The sequence below is a fragment of the Parasteatoda tepidariorum genome, chromosome 8 (genome assembly GCF_043381705.1).
Source record: "Parasteatoda tepidariorum isolate YZ-2023 chromosome 8, CAS_Ptep_4.0, whole genome shotgun sequence".
In the NCBI taxonomy this organism is placed as follows: domain Eukaryota; kingdom Metazoa; phylum Arthropoda; class Arachnida; order Araneae; family Theridiidae; genus Parasteatoda; species Parasteatoda tepidariorum.
In genome coordinates this window covers 29,888,330-29,910,163 of record NC_092211.1, presented here as the reverse complement: position 1 = coordinate 29,910,163, position 21,834 = coordinate 29,888,330, and the positions used below count along the sequence as shown (strand labels likewise).

The 21,834-nt window shown below is 31.5% G+C and overlaps 1 protein-coding gene across 1 annotated transcript in view; it reads left to right on the top strand.

Moving 5' to 3' along the window:
• The window catches only part of LOC107442769 (neurogenic locus Notch protein), a 128,288-nt gene that overhangs the window by 76,566 nt on the left and 29,888 nt on the right, over positions 1-21,834 (top strand). The window contains exons 3-9 of the mRNA XM_016056409.4: positions 4,047-4,321; positions 6,809-7,004; positions 7,885-8,018; positions 16,958-17,080; positions 17,172-17,405; positions 17,860-18,015; positions 18,105-18,287. Coding sequence (XP_015911895.1) covers positions 4,047-4,321; positions 6,809-7,004; positions 7,885-8,018; positions 16,958-17,080; positions 17,172-17,405; positions 17,860-18,015; positions 18,105-18,287 — 1,301 coding nt within the window. The remainder of the gene's footprint in view (positions 1-4,046; positions 4,322-6,808; positions 7,005-7,884; positions 8,019-16,957; positions 17,081-17,171; positions 17,406-17,859; positions 18,016-18,104; positions 18,288-21,834) is intronic.

Sequence of the window (21,834 nt, the reverse complement as noted above, 5' to 3'; positions counted from 1 at the left end):
TGTATTGAAAAAAATTGAGAAAAAGGACCGTTGATAAATGAAGTTACACGTTTTCAAAATAATGATAGTGATTATACAGGTTATTCTTTAAAGACGGCCCTTTATGTATATTTTAGAATCCTCAACTACAGTGAAAGCAACAAAAATATGCACATTAGAGCCGCAATTTAAAATTTCATAGAAAAAAAAAATCACTATGAAAATCTAGCGAATCACGTTACGGGTGGCGAAAGTATTAGTTTTTTTGTTTGTGGGAGTTGAAGTACTATAGTTATTTTACTTAAAGTTTCAATCTCAAATTAAACCTATTTTGCTGTTCATTACGTTTGCCTTTTTCTATTGCAATTGGTCACATATCGATGGCGGGGCAGGATAACCTGGTGGGTAGGACGTTGGGCTCGTGTTCGTGTGAACGGGAGCTCGAATACCACCTGTCAAAGAACCCCGTGTATTAAATGGTGTCTGGGACATATTAAATCTGTCGGGGTTACAAAGGTTTCCATGCTCCCATAACAAATCAATACCTGTGGGTGTACTAAATTGAAGATCGATCGTTCTCTGGTTCAGGTCAAAATTACGATTTGTGTATGATGTACGGCGCCACTGAAAAAAAAAAGAAAAAGCGCACCCTCTGCTTTAAAAATTCGCTTGATTTCAAGCAGGCTTGCTGGTAATGGCAAGTGGCATAAGTAACAACAACATATCGATGGCGTTTTCATTTTTTCGGCAATTTAATATTAATTTGTGACTCCTAAGTGTGTGTACTTTTTTATTTAAATTTTTGATAAGGATTATGAAAGTACGCGTTAAAGGTGGTCTTTACGGAACGCCATACATGCAATCGTATTTTGATAAAAATGGTGAAAAAATGTAAAAATAAATAATAAAGTTTTTTTTTTATTTTAACCAAATCTGTGATGTCTGTCACTTCTTCTGTGTCTCAAAGTGTTACGAATTCACGAAATCATTGTTATAAATTCATGCGACCTTTTATGTGCTATCCCAAATAGAGTAATAGTTATTGCATGTTTTGCTGATTTAACCTCGTCTTATGAAAAAAAAAAGAACGTATAAATAATGATGTTAATTGTTTGAGCTGTTTTTTGAAATAAAATTTAATTGAAAATAGAGACTTAGTCACCGATGTTATTGTAGTTAGTATAAACCTGACTTTCGAAGAAGCAGTATTTTTTTATTCAGCCTTCCAGCTAGTTAAGCACGAAAATTTGCTTATTCTATCATGTTCAACGCTGGAAAAAAAATGTTTTTCTCATGCATTGTAGTTTCTACGCTTCGATATTGTGTTTATCTTATTCGGTCAACAATTTTCATGGGTGACTAGAACGACAGGGTCATCTTTAGTTTTCAAAAATTTCGTTATCGGATATTTTTTTTTTTATGAAATAAAATGTTTCGCTTAGAAAAACAAATCGTTAAAATTTAATCTGACTATAATGTTTACGTTGATCCCAGTAATAATCGCTAACTTAGAGAGATTTCAAAAAGTCTCCAAGAAGTGGGCTATTCTAGGATTTTACCTTGTTTTTTTAAATTACCACTAATTTCGCGTGATAGCATTAATAAAGGTTAAACTACCAGGTAGGGTTAGGGTTACCATGATCTCATAGTACCTCCGTGATCATATCTCTTTTCTGGCATTTTTTGCTCGCTAAATTTAGTTAGCAACAAACATTTCATTTCTTAAGGGTATATGATATCGTTTAATAAAAAAGATGGCAGACCATTTTTAGAAATGAATTTTATATTTAATTTAACCAATTAATCAATCCTGACAGTTGAAGATTGGTTTTGTCAAAAGTAGTCATTTACACAGTCTGATAATAGCTGTATTATATGTACGATTTGCCCAATATTAAACTAGAAAATACATAGTGTGATAATACATTGAGGAACTTTTGGTGAAATCGAGGTTCGAGGTGACATTGGAGATTATTTTTTGACTGAAAATTGACTTTCAAGCTATTTCTTCTCCATAGACTTAAACGACGAAGAAAACGGCTATCTTCTACATTCCGCAAAAGAGTATGGAGAATTGATTGAATTTTATATTTAATTTAACCAATTAATCAATCCTGACAGTTGAAAATTGGTTTTGTCAAAAGTAGACATTTACACAGTCTGATAATAGCTATATTATATGTACGATTTGCCCAATATTAAACTAGAAAATACATAGTGTGATAATACATTGAGGAACTCTTGGTGAAATCGAGGTTCGAGGTGACAGTTGAAGATTATTTTGTGACTGAAAATTGACTTTCAAGCTATTTCTTCTCCATAGACTTAAACGACGAAGAAAACTGAAATTNTGTACGATTTGCCCAATATTAAACTAGAAAATACATAGTGTGATAATACATTGAGGAACTTTTGGTGAAATCGAGGTTCGAGGTGACATTGGAGATTATTTTTTGACTGAAAATTGACTTTCAAGCTATTTCTTCTCCATATACTTAAACGACGAAGAAAACGGCTATCTTCTGCATTCCGCAAAAGAGTGTGGTGCAATTTTCTTCAAGGGTGGTTGAGCCAATTTCTTGATATTTTCATCCACAGACTTACTCAACCTTTCCCTGGATTGACGGGTGCATCCGCGTGACATTGCTCCAAGTTTTACGATCTTTTGAGAATTAACTTTCAGAAGAAAGAATATAGTTCGAAATATATGCGCGATTGAAGGGGAACCCCTTCGAGTTGTAGAACCTCTTGCTGAGAAAGATGCTTTTAAGTCTTTATTTTTATTGCATTAAACGATTTGGATTTGATTTAAGAACCTTTTTAAGCATTTTTTTTTCTTCTGTGAAGAGTTTGGAGAATCTTTTGCTTACCTTCTGAATAAAAACTAAGTGATGTCTTCCTGTGTGAGTTTTTATGTTTTATTGAGTTATTTTCGTTCACGTCATCCCGTTAAGTTCATGCTGAGAAACCGCCTTTTATTTTTGAGTTTACGGTTAACTTGCTCGCATTATGCGACAACTTCTTTTGGTGCTTCTATAATCAATATAAAATTATATTATAATAATTATTATGATGGTAATATATAATTATTATGATGGTAATAATAATTATTATGATGATAATTATTAATAATTTATGATAATAATAATTATTATGATAATAATAATAATTATAATAACAATAATTATTATAATAATAATTATAATAATAATAATTATAATAATAATAATTATAATAATAATAATAAATATATCAATATAATGTTTTTTTTTTCGTTAAAAATAATTTTGAGAGATAGTTTTTGAAAATTTGTGTTGGATATTTTCTTTTTAGAGTAAATATAAATGAAATGATAATCTATATTTCATGAAAATTTAATGTAAGCCACGTTTATGTTTACGTTTATGTTATGTTTATGTTTGCCACGTTTATGTTATGTTAAATAAATATCAAATTTGATGAGAATTTAATAGGCGGGATATATAAAGCAAGCCTCCTCCCCAAATGTAATACCAAGGTTTTTAAATAGTATGTTTAAATAGTATATTATTGCAATATTAATCTATAATTTATACTATAGAATTATACTTAATTCTGATTAAATGTAATAATTATTTTATATTAAATCATAATGAGACAATTCACGCCTTTTAATTAACTTTTTATCTGAACGAAACAAATTTGGTTTTAGATGTAATGAATCAAAAAACGACTTATTAATGTTTTAAATTCACTTTTTCGTTTTTTCCCCTCCTTTTCTTTCATCACTATCATTTAACATAGACATCCAGTGTCTGGCTCTGTGTACTTTGCAATTTTAAACTCAATCTAGAAGATAACTGAACTCATGTTGAACGTGAAACAAACTCCTGCATTAAAACGATTTTCTTCTTGAAGAATTTATTGAGCGAAATTTATCTATATTTGCATTTAAAAATATTATGTTTTCTTTTCCAACGATCTATATTAATACTAAACATTGTTTTAAACTTTTTGTATGATCATGATTAATTGATTATGTAGTGTATGCTTAACAAGTGTGTAATGAATATGTAATTCTTTTCCAGTTGTCCACCAATGTACGTCGGAGAATTTTGCCAGCACATGAATCCCTGCCATACCGGACCCGGACCACGATGTCAGAATGGTGGTACTTGCAAGGTGGAAATGAGCGTTACGAACGGACCAACGATATCGTGTGATTGCCCACTGGGCTACACGGCGTCCCTCTGTGAAATTGCCATTCCAAATAGCTGTGACAGCCAACCCTGTATGAACGGCGGAACTTGCAATCTAGTCTCACTTACCAATTACAATTGTTCCTGCGCCGCCGGATACAGAGGTAGTTTGATATACTGTTTCATTTTCAAATCTCAAAAAATACTTTTAATTTTGCTAATTATTGTTGGAATATTCATTAGTTTTGCTTGGAATATTCTGACACCTTCCAGGCTTTCACTTTTATGAAAGAAAATGACTTCTTCCAAAGTGAAAACAAAGAATTTAGCTTTAACAAAACGTAGCCGTTACTGAGAGTTCGTTTTAAATTTTAGTGTAAATTTAAAATTCATGGTTGGATCGGGTTAAACTTTGCTTTTGGAACGTTACATTTTGATACATGAAGTGATGCTATTTATCGAATTTGCTGCAGAACTTTATTTTGCATTGACATGAAAGGACACATTTAGAATTTTCCGCCTTTGTTGCTATGATTGAAATGCGTCATAGTAAATGGGCCTATGTGTACTTAAATAACTATGTTATGTTTATTAGATAATTAAATCGATTAATCTGCATGTTAAGTTATGTTGATATTTCAAAGAAATTTATCGAATTTAGAGATGCTCGTGTGTTTAAATTATTGTCCTATATAATGAAGAGTTGTAGATTAATATAATTTCGTCTCATACCCATTGAATTGTAATAACCTTGATTGCTATATTTTGTTTAGACAATATGAAATCTTAAAAGTAAATTGTTTATTTATACTTGATGCTATTTTTATTTATACTTTGGTCTATTTGCCTGTAGAACCACAATAAAATGAATCTGGATTCTTTAAGACCTTTGCTAGTTAGCGCTTAGCATTTCAGGCGCATTTAAGCGATTTGACGTGAAAATTAAGATTTATTTGAATACATGGAAAATACGTGAATTTACAACATTTCCGATGCTTTTTTACCTTAATAATACAAGTAATAATATGCGAAATGTTTTTAAAATATAGTGTTTTTTCTCATTCATAATTTCTTATTAAAGAAAATGTTAACAAATTATATTGTTTAAAACAATACATCGTTAATAAATATAACAAAAAGTTAATTTTCTAACACAAATGAAGTTGATGAGCAGTGCTGCTGTTTTACACGTAGATTTATGTTGATTTTACAGGCCAAGCAATGTTTAAGCAAGACCTAATGCAATGTTTTCTATACGAATATTGAAATCAACTGAGCAGTATTGCGGTTCCAACAGAAATTTGCACGTTGTGTATTAATTATACAGACCAATCCATATTGCATTGTTTTCTACACGGATATTGAAATCCACTGAATTCATTTCTGAATTCGTTCCATTCAGTATTTGCGTGCTAAGTTAGGTAATTTGTGTTGAAAAAGTAACAATACCGATACCATGATCCCGTACCAGAATCTAGCCTTGAATCTTCTTGAGTAAATCGTAGCTATGATTCGGCGTGTTAACTTTTTAGTTTTTAAAAACTTCTCTTGGTCTACTTTCAAATGCGCATTAATACTAGTGTTGTAAAATGTGATGAAATTAAGAGATCCCGTCTAGCAACTTAGTCATGTCCTGTATTACAATATGAAACTAATTAGGATTTTTTTTGGATTCGGTAATTTGGGTTGAAAAAGTAACAATACCGATACCATGATCCCGTACCAGAATCTGACTTGAATCTTCTTGAGTAAATCGTAGCTATAATTCGGCGTGTTAACTTTCTAGTTTTTAAAAACTTCTCTTAGTCTATTTTTTAATGCGTTATAATACTTGTGTTATAAACTGTTATGAATTAGGAAAACCCGTTTACAATATGAAACCCTGTATTACAATATGAAACTAATTTGGGTTATTTTTTGGATTCGGTAATTTGTGTTGAAAAAGTAACAATACCGATACCATGATCCCGTACCAGAATCTGACTTGAATCTGGAGTAAATCGTAGCTATAATTCGGTGTGTTGACTTTTAGTTTTAAAAAACTTCTCATGGTCTACTTTCGAATGCGAAATAATACTTGTGTTGTAAAATGCTATGAATTATGAAAACCCGTCAACAACTTAATAATGCCCTGTATTACAATATGAAACTAATTTGGATTCTTTTTTGTATTTGGTAATTTGTGTTGAAAAACTAACAATACCGATACCATGATCCCGTACCAGAATCTGACTTGAATCTTCTTGAGTAAATCCATTCGACGTGTTAACTTTTTAGTTTTTAAAAACTTCTCTTGGTCTACTTTCAAATGCTCAATAATACTTGTGTTGTAAACTAGCAACTTAGGCATGTCCTGTATTACGATATGAAACTAATTTGGATTTTTTTTGGATTCGGTAATTTGTGTTGAGAAAGTAACAATAACCGATACCATGATCCCGTACCAGAATCTGACATGGATCTTGAGTAAATCGTAGCTATAATTCGGCGTGTTAACTTCTTAGTTTTTTAAAATTTCTCTTGGTCATCTTTCAAATGCGTAATAATACTTGCGTTGTAAAATTTAATGAAATTAACAAACCCCGTGTAGCAACTTAGGCATGTCCTGTATTACAATATGAAACTAATTTGGATTCTTTTTAATTTTTAAGGTGATCATTGCCAATTACCCGATCACTGCTCCCCGCAGCCATGTAAAAACTCAGCTACTTGCCAGTCCTTGGAGGATACTTATCGATGTACTTGTTTTCGTGGATACACAGGAACTAATTGCACATCTGATATCAATGAGTGCGAGAAAAATCCCTGTGTTCATGGAATGTGTGTAAATACCGTCGGTTCTTATAGGTAAGTGTTGATGTTTCGTTCTTAATGCAGAATCTTTTGTAATGACTCCTCCTCAAATGTATTTTTTAGAAATTTTGTAAGAATGAAATAATAATATGCAAACTAGTAGGGGAGAGTGGGGTCAATTATAAAAATTTTTACTTAACTATTTTTAACTAACAAAATTCCAATATATTATTAGTATTAATTGACAGACGAGTAAAGTAGACTATCCTCTACTAGAAAAAAAACCTTATTTTAAATGCTATTATATTAGTTATTAACAATTTTTGACAGTCGTGCACTTGTAACAATTGTCCCCACTTACGGGGTCAATTGTAACAGTTTATAAATTCAACTAAAACATAGTTAATTATACATATTATCATAGTTTAGGATACATATAGGATACATTTAGGATACATATTATCATAGTTATACATATTATCATAGATATATTTTTTTATTGATCAAAATAGTAGTGATATTTTAGGAGTAAAAATAATAATGAGCAGAGACCTTAAGGGTTAAACTTTTAACTTCAAAAAAAAAAAAAAAAAAACACCAAATGCAATCGAATTATTATCGAGATTAAAAGGAGAAATTAAAATCATCAAAACAAGTTCATTTTAGAATAATTTAACAAGTTTATTTATTATGATCGAAAAGCGTATTCCAGTCCTACTATGCATAAAAATCCTTGCTTATCTGATCGACCTCGATAATGATTCGTCTCAATTTGACAAAAATTTTGGAGCATTTGGTGACGTTTTGTGCATGGTATCTTTTACAAAAAAAATAAACATTAAGGTGTGTCGTTATGTATTATCCAGTATTTCGGGTTTGGAATTTTAGTTTCTGTATATTGATAATCTGTTAATTTTGTTCTACTTCTATGCAGGTGTAACTGTCAGCCCGGGTACACTGGACACAACTGTGATCATCAATACATTCCCTGTGATCCTAGTCCTTGTAAAAATGGTGGGACTTGTCGGTATATGGGAAATCTGAGTTACAGATGCTCATGCCCTCCTGGTAAGTGTTAATGAATATTTTGAAAATGTGGCTTATTCTCTAGTTTTCCAATTTAGAAATGATAGGTTCAAGTAATTTATAGGTTTAAGTAATATTTCCTCTTCCTAATTTAGGGGCAAAGTTTTATTTCTCACGTGAGGGAACCTATAAATTCCGTAATTATTATTCATATAATTATTATTCTTTTTGATACTTTTATAAATACAGATTATTAATTTTTATACAAAAATGTATTAAAACTTACTGTTTAAAAATGTTTCATTTTGTCTTCTAATATTTCAACGAAAAGTGCTAGTACTATTACTACTACTATTACAAAAAATAAAAAAAGTATCATTTAAAAGTGGCAGAAAAAATTTTTGTTACCGCAACTATTTTGTCTTGTTTTAACTTTATATATAACCTTTTTTTTAAACAGTTAAAAGCATTTTAAAAGCTTTTTACATAGCAACAGAAGGATGAAATGGGGTTGGTTGCAATTATGTATTATTTTTTTCCCCGATTAAAAGCACTTAGATTTGACGAATAATTGCAGTTTTTAACCTTTTTCCTATTTTTGATGCCTCTGCGTAGATAATTTAAGATAAAGTTCTACATTTTCCGGCAAAGTTCTAATAATTATAATTAAAAGCTTTATTTCAAAAGCTCTTAGAAGTTGCAAGCAGATTTTTTTCTCTGATAGGGAAGTTCTAAGGAAGAGAAAAAAAGACTGGTTTTCGGAACTTTTTATGATCACCATTTTCCTGCTTTAGAACTTTTTTTTATTTATTATTATCTATCTCAAGATGAAAAGGCGACTGTGTAGTTTTGCGCGTTGTAAATCGTTCGGGAAAGAAGTCTGAAAAATTTTTTTCAACTGCGAGTTTGCAAATGAAAAAGAGAATGTTCAAAACAAGTTTGAAATCTCCAACTCTCATTCATTATTTTGCCGTGGATAAGATTAAAGAAATACGTGATATGGATGTACAATGCTTGCTTTAATTGTTAATGTGAACTATGATCTCTGAAAATGTAGAAATCGTAAAAACCTGCTTAGTTTTTCTGTTAGAGTGATAGCTCGTCGCTTTAGGCCAGGTCTTTTCCCAGAGAAAATTCTTTGTTTCGTTTTACTGATTAAATAAAATTAAGGTGCATGTGTTTAGTTACAAGCTATTATCGAAGATTTTATGATAATAGCAAAGGAATCTTATTGCATTGATCTCATTTTGTTAAGATCTTTATTATATTACGCATTTGGATAGATCACATTAATTTTTGTCCAGACTGGCGGCGCAGTATATATGATGATAGTATTTTACTGAACTATGCTGTGATTGTTAACATTGCATTAAGGCCTGGTTTCTTAGGACAGGACGCCGTCAGCTGGAAATCAGCGCTAACCTCTGATTGGTCCATTTGTGAGTTTGATAGTGTACGTCATCGAACGCTCATCTTGAACTCGATGACGTATACTATCAAACTCACAAATGGACCAATCGGAGGTTAGCGCTGATTTCCAGCTGACGGCGTCCTGTCCTAAGAAACCAGGCCTTTTAGAACTATTCATTGAATATCTGTCGTTGAACAGCCGACCCATTTTTGGGTTTACGGGTATTAATGTTCAATTCAGAAACTTAGTAATTTTGCTCCCAACTCTGAAGACAAGCGAACTCCTGGATCAAGCATTTAGAGAAACAAATCTTTATGGAGGGCTTAACCTGAAATTAGCTCATATTTTTTCGTAACCTCCCACTTCTAACCCATGATGCGTCGAACAGTGAGGATATATTTTACGTTACTTTGTGGTTTAAGCAGATTGAATGCATAGTTCGAATCGACCCAATAATGCTGCAATTCGAACAAGGTTGACCTCATCAGGGGGCGACTACTCTATACCCTGAACCTTAGAGCTATTGAAATGACTGCGATATTTAAACTTTATTCCTCTTTTGCTTTCAATTGCAATTTTAATTTGTTATATCGCGATCATTTGTTGTGTCTCTAGACTAACCGGCACGATGTGACTCAAATTTTACTGAACTAGGCTAGGTTTGGTTATTGACATCACAGTAGAGCTATACTTAATAGTCATTCCGATAATCAGGATTGATTCCTAGTGATGATCCGAAAACCAGAGATGAGACGGACTCATCCGGCGATCAGGCTCGACTTTGCCTTTGGGCTTATTTGCTGATGAAAGTTTTTTTGGGCTCGAGCTCATGATAACTGTTTCGTATGTTTTTTTAATATCTTTAATCTAAATAAATCTATGCAAAAAATTGGTTCATTGTAGTATTAAAAAAAGTAAAATTATCGAGTGTTATAAAAATAATTTAGAAGTATTGAATGTCATGATCCGAAAGTATGTACTTTATATCGCGTTGTAAATTTTTACTCTGATATCCTTTTAGAATTTGTTAGAATTGTTAAATCTTGGCCGGGATTTGCCTTAAAACATTTCGATTGATCGGGCAATCTGACTGAAAGTGTTCAGGCTCAGGCAAATGTCTGAGCTTGAAGACTTTCAATCAGAACATTATCTCCAGAAGGATTGCTCTTCATTAAATTGAAGACTTCGAAACTACTGAACTGAGCTTGATTCATTTCTACTGAAGTAGGTTTTTAAGGCGTTGAGTCTGTTAGGGGAGTCTTTTTTTGGATTGTATAATTATTCTTTTTCTGCATTTTTATCCATTTCCATGCAATTGCCCAAAAATTGTTATTAATTTAAGGATTATAATGTATTCTAACTGAAATTAGTAAGAAGGCATGGCTTCTACGAAACGTTTTCACAAGGTGAAGGTTTAGAAATGTTTGCAGAATTAATTCTTTTCTATACCATCTTTCATAACTGCTCTTGCTGAAATATCTGACACATAATTTATAAAGTTTTTTCTTCTTTCTATACCATCATTCTCAAAATCCATAAGAATAACAACGCCCGTCCTTTGTAAGCGTGAAAAATCATTTTTGTTTCCCAGATTTATAAAGTATTCAAGCCACGTTCAAGACAGAGAAGAACAAAGGTCTACCTATCCCATATAACATCCAACCTGAACGTTACTTTTTCATCGTTCCCAGATCTCTTGGCGAGAATTTCGTCGACAACCGGTTCCCAACTTACAAGGCTGTTGCCACACTTAAAGAAAATGGTGACAGCCTACAATCAGCAATGGCGGCGGGTGTAAGAAGAGGCATGAGTTAAACCCCAAATAATAAATGGGAAGAGAAGGAACGCTTAGGCCTAGCCCTTTTTTACTATAACAATAATTTTATTCTACTCTGTTTTTAAGATTTGAGGAGCGTCCACCCACCCAGTAGGCTGTCCGCAGACATTAAGATAGTATGAGGTCCATGAACTTGTTTGGAGGACTATTTATCTGCTTAGTAAACAACTAGTTGTATGCTTGGTTTATTAATACTAACCACAGTTAAAAACTGTTGAAGTTTGTGCTAACTCTCAACCTTTTCCTAAAAGTAAATTTTTCAAAGATCCAACTTCTAAGCAGTGATAAATAATATCTTATTTATGTTTAATGTCAGTTAAAGGTAAAATTATTAAACCCAAACTGTCCGACTCCAAAAATCTGTCCTGATCTTTCTTTTTTCTGTTTATACCCCGCATTACTTTCTGTCAATCATTGTTTCTGATCAGGATTATATTTCTAATACCGTTTGATTCTGTTACTTCGGATAAGTACATTTATTGATGACTATTAATGCTGTTTAAGCCTATGCTAACTCACTGTTCACCTTTTTCCCAGAAGTTAACTTTATAAAATCTAACTTATAAAGCGGTTTTGACCTCTTCAGACCATCGTTTATCACTGATTGAGATCTGTTTTTGTGTCATAAATTGGATTAGTTCATCACAGGGCTTACCTTCAGCCAAACAAGAGTTCCACGATCCCAAGGAACAGTTGTGATTTTTCTTTCGTTTTTTATTTTGCTTTTTTACACTTTTTAATTTTGTTTTCTAATTATTTGATTTTCTAACTTTGAGTACTTGATGCATTTGAAAATAATTAATATTGGCCACAGTCAAATGTGTCGAATGTCATTCCAGGAACAACTTTTTTTTAACCTTTTAAAGTTTAACTTAAAATCCAACTTAAGAGCAGCTATGATTTTTTTAAGCTCTTATTAAATAACGCTTGGGAGTCTACCAAATCTAAAATAAATTTCATTTTTTTTTCTTTAATTGGATGTATACCTTCGTCAAGTTTACTTCCCTTTTTCAACTATAAGAGACTACAGTGATTTCTCTTGGTTTTATGTTTTGTTAATATTTTTATTGTTTTTAATATTCATCATTTGATTTCGTCATTTATGAGTATTTAAACCTCACACATTAACTCTTTCATTTAAACTAATTTAGTATTGGTATTTTTAATTCAGCAATTAAATACTAAAAGTTTTCATGATTACTAGAGTAAATGAACCGAATGTCTTTTTTTTCTTCTATAATTTGTTTTCATTATATCAACATTCTAATTGCTTGTTAGATATAACTTATCTTGCAGCATTTTAGTTAATAAATAGTATTTATGTTATCGCTATTTAATATTTTTTGTTTCTCACTAGCTTTCACTGTATCATATGTTCTACATTTAGTACAAGATTTTTATTTTCATCTAGATTACAGAGAAGTGAAAAATCGATCACTTAACATAGTTTTTATGAAACAAACTGTTATTCCTCTTACATTAACCCTGTTGTTGAATTTCAAAAAGATACCAATTAATTTTCAGGCGCCTAGTGGCTTTTCCAAGGGCGTTTTTCCTGATGAAAGATTTATTTCTTCTTTATAGGATTGATAACAGCGATGAGAGAGTAAAGCTTATAAAATGAGATGAACTTTTTTTACAAGCTTATCACTTGTCGTTATAGACCTTCATGTGCTATAATAAGTTTTCTACAGTTTCCCATCCCCTGTAAGAAAGCTTCTTTGATAAAAAGTAGATGTGTTCTTGCATTTGGTCACTTAAAAAAAAAGGCCGCACCTTGTTTTCAACGTGATAGAACTCATAAAACAGTGGTTGTTTCACACCCACGGACCCAACAAAAAAAAAATCGTTTGCCACTTGTATCATCAGGGGAAAAAAATCGTTTGATTTTGAACTTTAAACACATTATAAAAGATCGTTTGATTTTTTTTATAATGTGTATGATTGAACAACATATGATTGTTGGCAATTTTTTATTACTTTTAAATCATACTTTTATTTAAATTGTTTCATACTTATTTATAAAAAATAATTCAATTATAACAAACTAAATAGGAAAAATATGAAGTGTGTAAAGTAATAAATTACCTTTAGATATCTTAATAATAGAGTATTCTTTCATCTAATGTATTATTTTTTCTTAATTTAAACATTTCGTTGTTAAATGTTTAAATCTATTTAAACAAAATATATACTCATGTATTTTTAGTAATTACGGATGTGAAAAAGAGTTTTAAGTTATTTTTTTAAACATTGATAATAGGCAAAATAGTTTTAAAATTTAAACGTGCCAACTTTGTAAACATTGTCTTCTGCATATACATATTAAAATGAAATAAATTTTATTACTTTGAAAATAATATTTAATATCTAAAATATTTTACATTCACAAGAGTAGACTTCTTTTATGTGCAATAAATATTATAAATTTATTGGTAAATAACATTACTTTTTGGTATCATTTTAGCTTGTCATTATTCATATTCTTAGTATTCTATTTTATTATTATATGCTGCTGCTCCAGGGATCATTATTTATTTGTGATGCTATCATTCTCAGTTATAACTATCGCTTTCGTATCTTTTTCGATGCGTGGGAATAGATTTGAAAACGGAGATGATGATTTTTCATTGTTCCTTAAGGGGCTCTATCCATATTGCAGTAAATGCTTTTTCTTCTCACCTGAGAAGGTTATAAAGTATAACCCACCTTAATTTCTGGAAGAAATTTATAGGAGTTAGAAATTTAATTTAGCCTAATGCTGTTAAACAATACAAACAACTAGCAATTTGAAATACGTAAAAATCTGAGTATTTTTTTTTTTTTTTTTTAAATTTAAAAAGTTTTATAGCGAGAAAAGAAATTAATAATTTTAACAAACGATTTTTTTCCCGGAGAGAAATGCAAACGATTCCTAACTTTTTAAAATCTTTTTTCGTCCTTTGATTTCAAACTTAAGTCTGTGACTAAATTTATGTTAAATCTGAAACAAAATTTGTTTTATGAAGTTATGAATAATTTTAATATGTTTATTACAGGCAGAGATGGTAAATTGTAAGTTTTTCTGTACCTTAATAGTAGGTTATAACAATTTTTGATGTGATCAGTGTCTAAAAATTTTAAAGAAAATACCGAACAAATTATGTTCTAAATTCATTATTTAATGATCAGTGTAAGCTCAATTTGTCACGTAATTCGGATTTACAACTAAAACTTATCAGATCGAGTTATGCACGGTAAGATATACTTGGCATAATAAAGAGAAAAATTAAAATTCACTTTTTATTATTCTATTTCGACTAAAACATAATCAAAGGATTATCTGCCATTCATCTGCGGATTCTGTTCGATAAATTTGAATCTTAAGCGGATGAGTATGACTTGATCCCTTCAAATTTAACCGCGTTTACTGCCTGGGAAGTTTAAATGTGACCTCGACTTGAAATTATTCGTGTCTTTTGAATTTATTTTAGGAGGATTGACGCGTAGTCTTTTTTTGAATTTAGATTTATGTTTTTAATTCTATGGAACATAAAGAATAGAAACACGTGGAAAACCCGCTGTGAGCGATATCATCTAACGCCCTCACCTTTTATAATTCCTTTAGGAAATTGCATAAATTTTCTCCACCCAGAAGAATATAAGACACTCAGACGTTTTTGTTTTTGTTCGAATCTGTTTTTGCTGTTAACGCCGTATATTATGTTCTCATCGAGACTGGGTTGGAACATTTTAAGATGTATCCCTTCCTCTTTAAATTTTTGAATCTAACAATAACTAAAGTTAGTCTCCTTTTGTATCGAAGTTTTGCTATTATATGAGATGATCTATAGTATTTCGAATTGAATTTCGATTTAATTTTTTTAAAATTGTTTTTGACTCAATTGAAAAAATTAAAATGAATGCCTTAGTCTTCTTAATTTTTCAATTAAAGTAAGACATTTTATCTTTGTTAATCGTTTTATTTAAATTTTAAGGGCTTAAAATTCCATACATTTTCTGCTTGTAATTAGTTTTCAGTTCCAATTCAAGTAAAATCTAAATCTTCGCGATGAATTTTAAAACATACTTACTTACTGCCAACATTTTGAGTTGTATGTTCTTTCCTTGGACGCGAAATAAGACAACTTTTTCTGAATAGCTACATTAATTTGCAACGTGATTATTCATAGCTAATTAGCTTATATTCATCAAATTTTTGGAAGGTAGAAATAATTGCAGGAAGCTATTCCAGACTTTTTCTGAAAGGTCCTGTTTTTGCAAAATTGTTAAAAACCTGCACATCATTTTGTGAATTTGTGAAAATAAGGTCCTATTTTTTATGGTTTAGTGAAAAATTATTAAAATTGGTGCTCTGTCCAGACTTTTTGTGTAATGTCTTGTTTTAGTGAATATGTGAAAAATTTACTGATAATTTTCTAAATTTGAAACAACCGTAGAATTAGTGTCATTTTTGTGAGGAACATGATTTTGTAAATATGTAAAAATAGGATATTGTTTTTGTGTTGAAAAATAAAGAAGAACGTCTATGAAGGAGTTGTAATTTTAAAATTATGTAAACATCATCGACGTTTTTCAAAAAAGGATAAATGCCGTTTTTATCCATCTAAATCCAATTTTAAAGTTTAACCTGGGGAAAAAAAGTGCCATCAAGAAAGAAACTTAAATATTAACCTCTTTCATTATTTTGTGTGAACTGTGCAAAGTTTAAAAGAAGGTTTTCGATTGAGCATTGTTTTGAAATTTAAAAAGAAAAAAAAAATTGTTTCAGCTTACAATAAAAACTTATACCTTTGTTTTACTTCATGAAAACGAAGAGCGTGTTTATGTTCACATTTTTGAAGTATTTTCTCTTAACTTAAGTTGTTTGTTTTGCTCAGATCGCTTCTTGGTTCTTCTAAGAATTATAATTCACGTGGGATTTTAATTATTTTATAATAATTTGCAAAGAGCGAGGTATACATTAAATGATTGATACAAAGTTTGAAGACGTCTTTGATTATTTTGTATTTTTTTAAAAAAAGTTTTTCTTTTTATAATTGAAATTATTATAGTTTAGGGCCATAAAAAGTTAACATGCATTGAAAACGTCTTAAAATTATCGACAAAATCAATTTACGAAAAACAGGAGGCAATAGAAATGTAAAATTTTCTCCGTTCTTCTTAGATGATAAGATAATCGCAGAAGATAATTCATTCCTACTAAATTTTTCAATTAGTCACTAATTCTGTTAACAAATAGCGCCTTTAACCTAAAAATATTAAAAAAAAAAGAACTATTAAACACCGTTTTCTCAAATGCATTATTTACGTTAACGTTACGCAGGACATCCCAATATAAACTGCATCTAATTACAAAATAAAATTAAGCGAGCTCAAATATATTTTAGTTATAATGGTCTGATGGGCAATGGAAAGCATTGTTTTTTCACTTTATCTTATGGTAATTTTATAACTAATTTTAGTAATTTTAGGAAAATAAATGCCTGGTATCTTAAGCAAAATCTTGGCAAGAGCAAAATTTTGCAACTTACCTTTTTCTCTCTCCTTCCCTTTTTTCCTTCATTAGAATTTTGAAATCGCCGCTAGCTTTTGGAGAGACTCATTATTTTATTCCTCTTAAAAATAAGAGAATTAACTACTCGATACAAACTAGTGTCTTGATTTGATTTCCATTTTTTATAAAACTTATATCTTTATAAATACATGAATTGCTTATCAACATCTTTTTAGGCTTTACTGGACCAAACTGCGAAGTTAACATCGATGATTGTCCTGGAAATCTTTGCCAAAATGGTGCAACCTGTATTGACGGTGTTAATTCTTACACTTGCCATTGTCCACCTGCATATACAGGTATGGAAATAGATGCCCTACGATTCATATATGTTTCTAGATATTGCTTCGAAGGCTCTTAGAATTAAACTTTTTTATCTTTGTGTTGCAGGAGCATATTGCGCAAAAGATGTGGACGAGTGCGCTGTACGACCTAGTGTCTGTAAGAACGGGGCTACTTGCACAAATACCGTTGGTGGCTATACTTGTATTTGTGTTAATGGCTGGACTGGACATGATTGTTCTGAAAACATCGATGACTGTGCCGTTGCTGCTTGCTTCAACGGTGCCACTTGCCATGACAGAGTAGGCTCCTTTTATTGCCAATGCGCTCCCGGTAAAACAGGTGCGTATCATATTTATGTTTTTAAAGACCCTGACTTTAGTTATGTCTCGCTTTGTAGCTTTCTTACGTAAATATGCAGATGAAATAATGAATGCATAATCGCTACATTGTTTATTGTAAAGTAGATCTCAAAACCGTATGGTTCCTACATTTTATTTTTGATCGGTTGTTATCGGTTATTTGACGTTTATTTAGTTTTTTTTTTTTTTAAAAATATAAAAAAACTATTGTAAAACAATGTGTTTCTTAAATTTTGTGCTGTTCAAATTGATAACTGTTAAATTTTTTTTCTTGAGGGTTGATACTATGAATTGAAACATATTAACGTTGGTATATAATATCTTGTTTCCAAGAAGATGTCAGTATTTAGTAATGTTAATGTAAGAAAAAGTATTTAGTCGTTAGACAATGCCTGAAATTGAGATTTACTTGATTTATCAAATGCAACTCTTAGGTCTTCTATGCCACTTGGATGATGCTTGTGCCAGCAATCCTTGCCATGCAGGAGCAATGTGCGATACCAGTCCGATTGATGGTACTTATATTTGTTCTTGCCCTAATGGATTCAAGGGAACAGATTGCACGGAAGACGTTGATGAATGTGACGAAGGTAAGTGATTTGCAGCAATGTGCGTACCACGTAGAATCCATTTGAAAGGATTTTTATTCTGAGCTTTTTTTTTCTTGTTTCCTCTTTAGGATATCCATGCGAACATGGCGGCAAATGCGTCAATATTCCGGGTTCTTTTAGTTGCAATTGTACCAAAGGATTTACAGGTCCCAGATGTGAAATCAACATCAATGAATGCGACTCGAATCCTTGTCAGAATGAAGGCACTTGTTTGGATGAGCGAGGAGGATTTCGCTGTGTTTGCATGCCAGGTAAGCTCTTATTTATTCAAATTTCGTTTGGTCAGCATTCTTTTTTAGTGAAAGTAAATTTGAACTAACATTTAAAAGCTGCATCTAAAATATTCTATTAACGTGTAGACGAAGAATCTTTCAGTGAATCGTTAATAAAATGTCGCAGTTAAACGGTAGTTTAAAAAGCTGCTAAGTTCTTAGATGCAAATTAATGTTGAAAGCTGTAGATCCAAATCATGATGACTATGGCTGCTGCATGGTTGCGTCTCTAATTGGCATTTGTGCGTCTCTCCTTGAACAGAGCTAACTCATTTCAATAAATTGAATTTAAGAAAAAAAATAGGTATGTTGCACCGTCAGTAGTTTCTGGTAATAAATGCAGCTCTTTAAATCCAATCATGAGAAATTGTTCGCTGTCCACTCCTCTGTGGTAGAGATGCTGACTCGCTTTTGGAGGTCCAACCCGGAAAAATTTTGATCCAAGCCCTAGCCCGAGATATACGTCGGCTTAAAGGCCACAAATTATGCAGTCTTGTCACTGTATCAACAAGGGAATTAGTAAATTAAAACCTTTTCTATTGCTAACCCGTGAAAGAAAAAGCAGACAAAATCTGAACCATCTGAAATTCAAGAGGACTAAAACAAAAATTAAAAAATAAAACAATTAGCGCAGTGACGGTTAGCGCCTTGCCACTCATAACAAAAGCACCGAACACAAGTAGCAGATCGCTGAGAATCTGTATACATTTTAAATTTTTTGTACTCTAACTGAATCGAACGTTTTTTTAAAAGTAGTGAAAAAGTTTATGAAAATTTTATAAAACTGAGTCTGCCCGAGCTTAAAACCTTTTCTGCGAGCCAGCGTCGGGCTCAGCTTGATCCCGTCTCATCTCTACTTCCCAGCATTAAAAAAAAAAAAAAAAAAATTGCATTATTCCGTTTTAATTTTGATAGAGAGTCTTTTTTTTAATTTTTTTTTTTCATTTTTGGCTTTTATTAAGAAATTAAACTTAAGAAAAATAACTAATATAAGCTTTTTTATTAAAAAAAAAAAAATCGTAGATTGGACTGTCAAAACTCATCATCCTTTATTTTGCTCTTTAATTTGCCTCTACGTCATTTAAATATTACTTGGTCGGACAAATACAGTCTGACCTCTATTTAACGAAGTCGCTAAATCCTGATAAAAAGTTCGTTATATGGAAAATTCGTTCAATGGAAAATCACCTTTTGAAATACTTAAACAACATAAAACAGGTTTTAAATTCATAAACACTAGAAGTAATTAAAATAGCAATTGATTCACCTTTATCTTGTAAACTAGTATCTACTATTTATTTTATAAATCTTAACCATAAAAGAAATTTGCATGGAAAGCAAGAATAGAGCAAAACATTAACCAGTGTTACACTATCATGCTACGTACATTTTCAATTAAAAAAAAAAGCTAAATTTATGTATGAAATTATAGCTGCATAAAAGTAATTTTAAACATACATTGCCACATGCGTTCTTAAGTTTAATTGTTACTGATAAAATCCGTTCTGTCTGAGCTTTTCGTTTGAAATGCAAACGGAAAGGAATTTTACCGCTTTCTCTAAAAGTTAAAGTGGCTTCGAAAATCAATTCATGGTCATTTCACCCATAAAATGCGTTAGCATGCGTGAAATGTTCTGAAATATTTTGGGAAATAGGGAAAGTGGATCTCAAAGAAAAGTTCGTTAAATAGAAAATTCACTTCGCAATTTGGAAGTTATTTTAAGAAGAAATTTCCAAAATGTTCTTGGTTCGTCGAAAAAAAAAATCGCAAAATAGAGAAATTCGCAAAATGGAAGTTCGTTAAATAGAAGTCCGACTGCATGTCTGTAATTTAGTCGCTAAATGAAAGCTGCAGGAACATTTATATATGGGTGACCTTGCTGTTTTGTTCGTAAAAGTTTTAGTAGTGAAATACTTTGTTGGTCTCACAGTATTCTCTACAGCTAAACGCAACCAAAAGCTTAAATTCCCCCCATTTTCCATTCCCCCACCCCTCTCATCTTATGATGGGACCTTGCAGTTTCGGCCCCATGGGGGGGGACGAGCAACGTAATCGTTTGCGCTTTTATCATAAAAGGTTTTCTTGGGTGGATACGAACTCGAAAGCTTGCGTAATTACTTAAAGAAAGTTTTGTGAACCCGGAGACCAGCTTTTATGATGGAGCGAGCTAGTCGTGGATTATGGCCATTTCGTTTGACCCTTTATACACCTTTTTGAGCGAAAGAAGAGGGGTAACAGCTTGCTTTTCAACCCCCACTTTCTTTCATCATGGTTGCTCACAGGTGTATTTTTCTTATCCTCAGGGTGCCTCCAGACGATTTATGTCATGGTTGTTCGTTGGATAAATAAAAGCTAGTCAAAAATATTGGTGTCAGTAGGAATTTTTTTCAGTTTGTTTAGTCTTATTTTCTTATTTATATATTTTTTAATTACATATTTAAATTTCAACGGAAATGAATCAGTGCACTTTCCGAAACTGGTTTAAATTTGAAAATGATATTTGAAACGAAATATTCTACAAGAATGGTTTATAGAATGATGCAAAATGCAATGTAAACAAATTTAGTTGATAGCTTGATTAAATAAAAGTTAGCTTTTACTTTAAAATTACAGTTTGTATTAATCAGAATTCAAAAGTAATCGTCAGTATTTAGTTACGAATAGTCGTCAGAACTAAAACATAATCGTCAATTGACTTAGTTACTATAGGTTATAGCAGAGATTAATAATGATATTCAATGGGATACCTGCAAGTGTCGCAGTATGGGTATCTCGATCCTGATTGGTTGTTGAAACTTGGCATTTGTTTACGCTATCAACTGTTCTATTTCCATTCCGAGTAAGCCAAATCCATCAAGTATCGATTCTCTTTAGTGAAGCATTCTATATTCTTATTTAAAGATTTCAATTCTTTCACGATATATTTCTTAACGCAAAGACAGGCACGAAGCCACGTAGACCGTAAACAAGTTAATTATGCATCGAAGTTGCCAGGTGCACAAAACAAAAATATATCACAGCTACAATAAAGTTTATAAACAAATAATAAATCTAAGTTAAGTAAGAGACATAAATGAGAAAGATTTATATTTCAATAAATTCGATGTGCGATATGACGCTGTATTCAATTAACTTCGCGTTAATCAACATTCGAACTAATGTGGAGAAACTTGCTCAACTTTAACACGCCATTTTGCTTATAAATGATCAGCGGGCACTTACGTCATAGGACACGTGTGGGTATCAGGGTTTCCGCTACGGTAGCTTTTTTCGCAAAATGCGAAAAGACCCCTCAAAAATGCTAAAATTCAACAAAGCATTTTCGCATTTTTGCTAAAGGATTTTACTAAATTCCATTAAAAAAAAAGCTTCCGCGAAAAACCATGACGCTAACATCCATGAAAAAAACTTGATCAAACAAGAAGGAAAAATCTAAATATCTTTCGCAAGAAGAACCATGACGCTAGCGTTCACGAAAAAAACGTGATCAAACGAGATGAAGCATAGCGATCAACAAAAATGGCT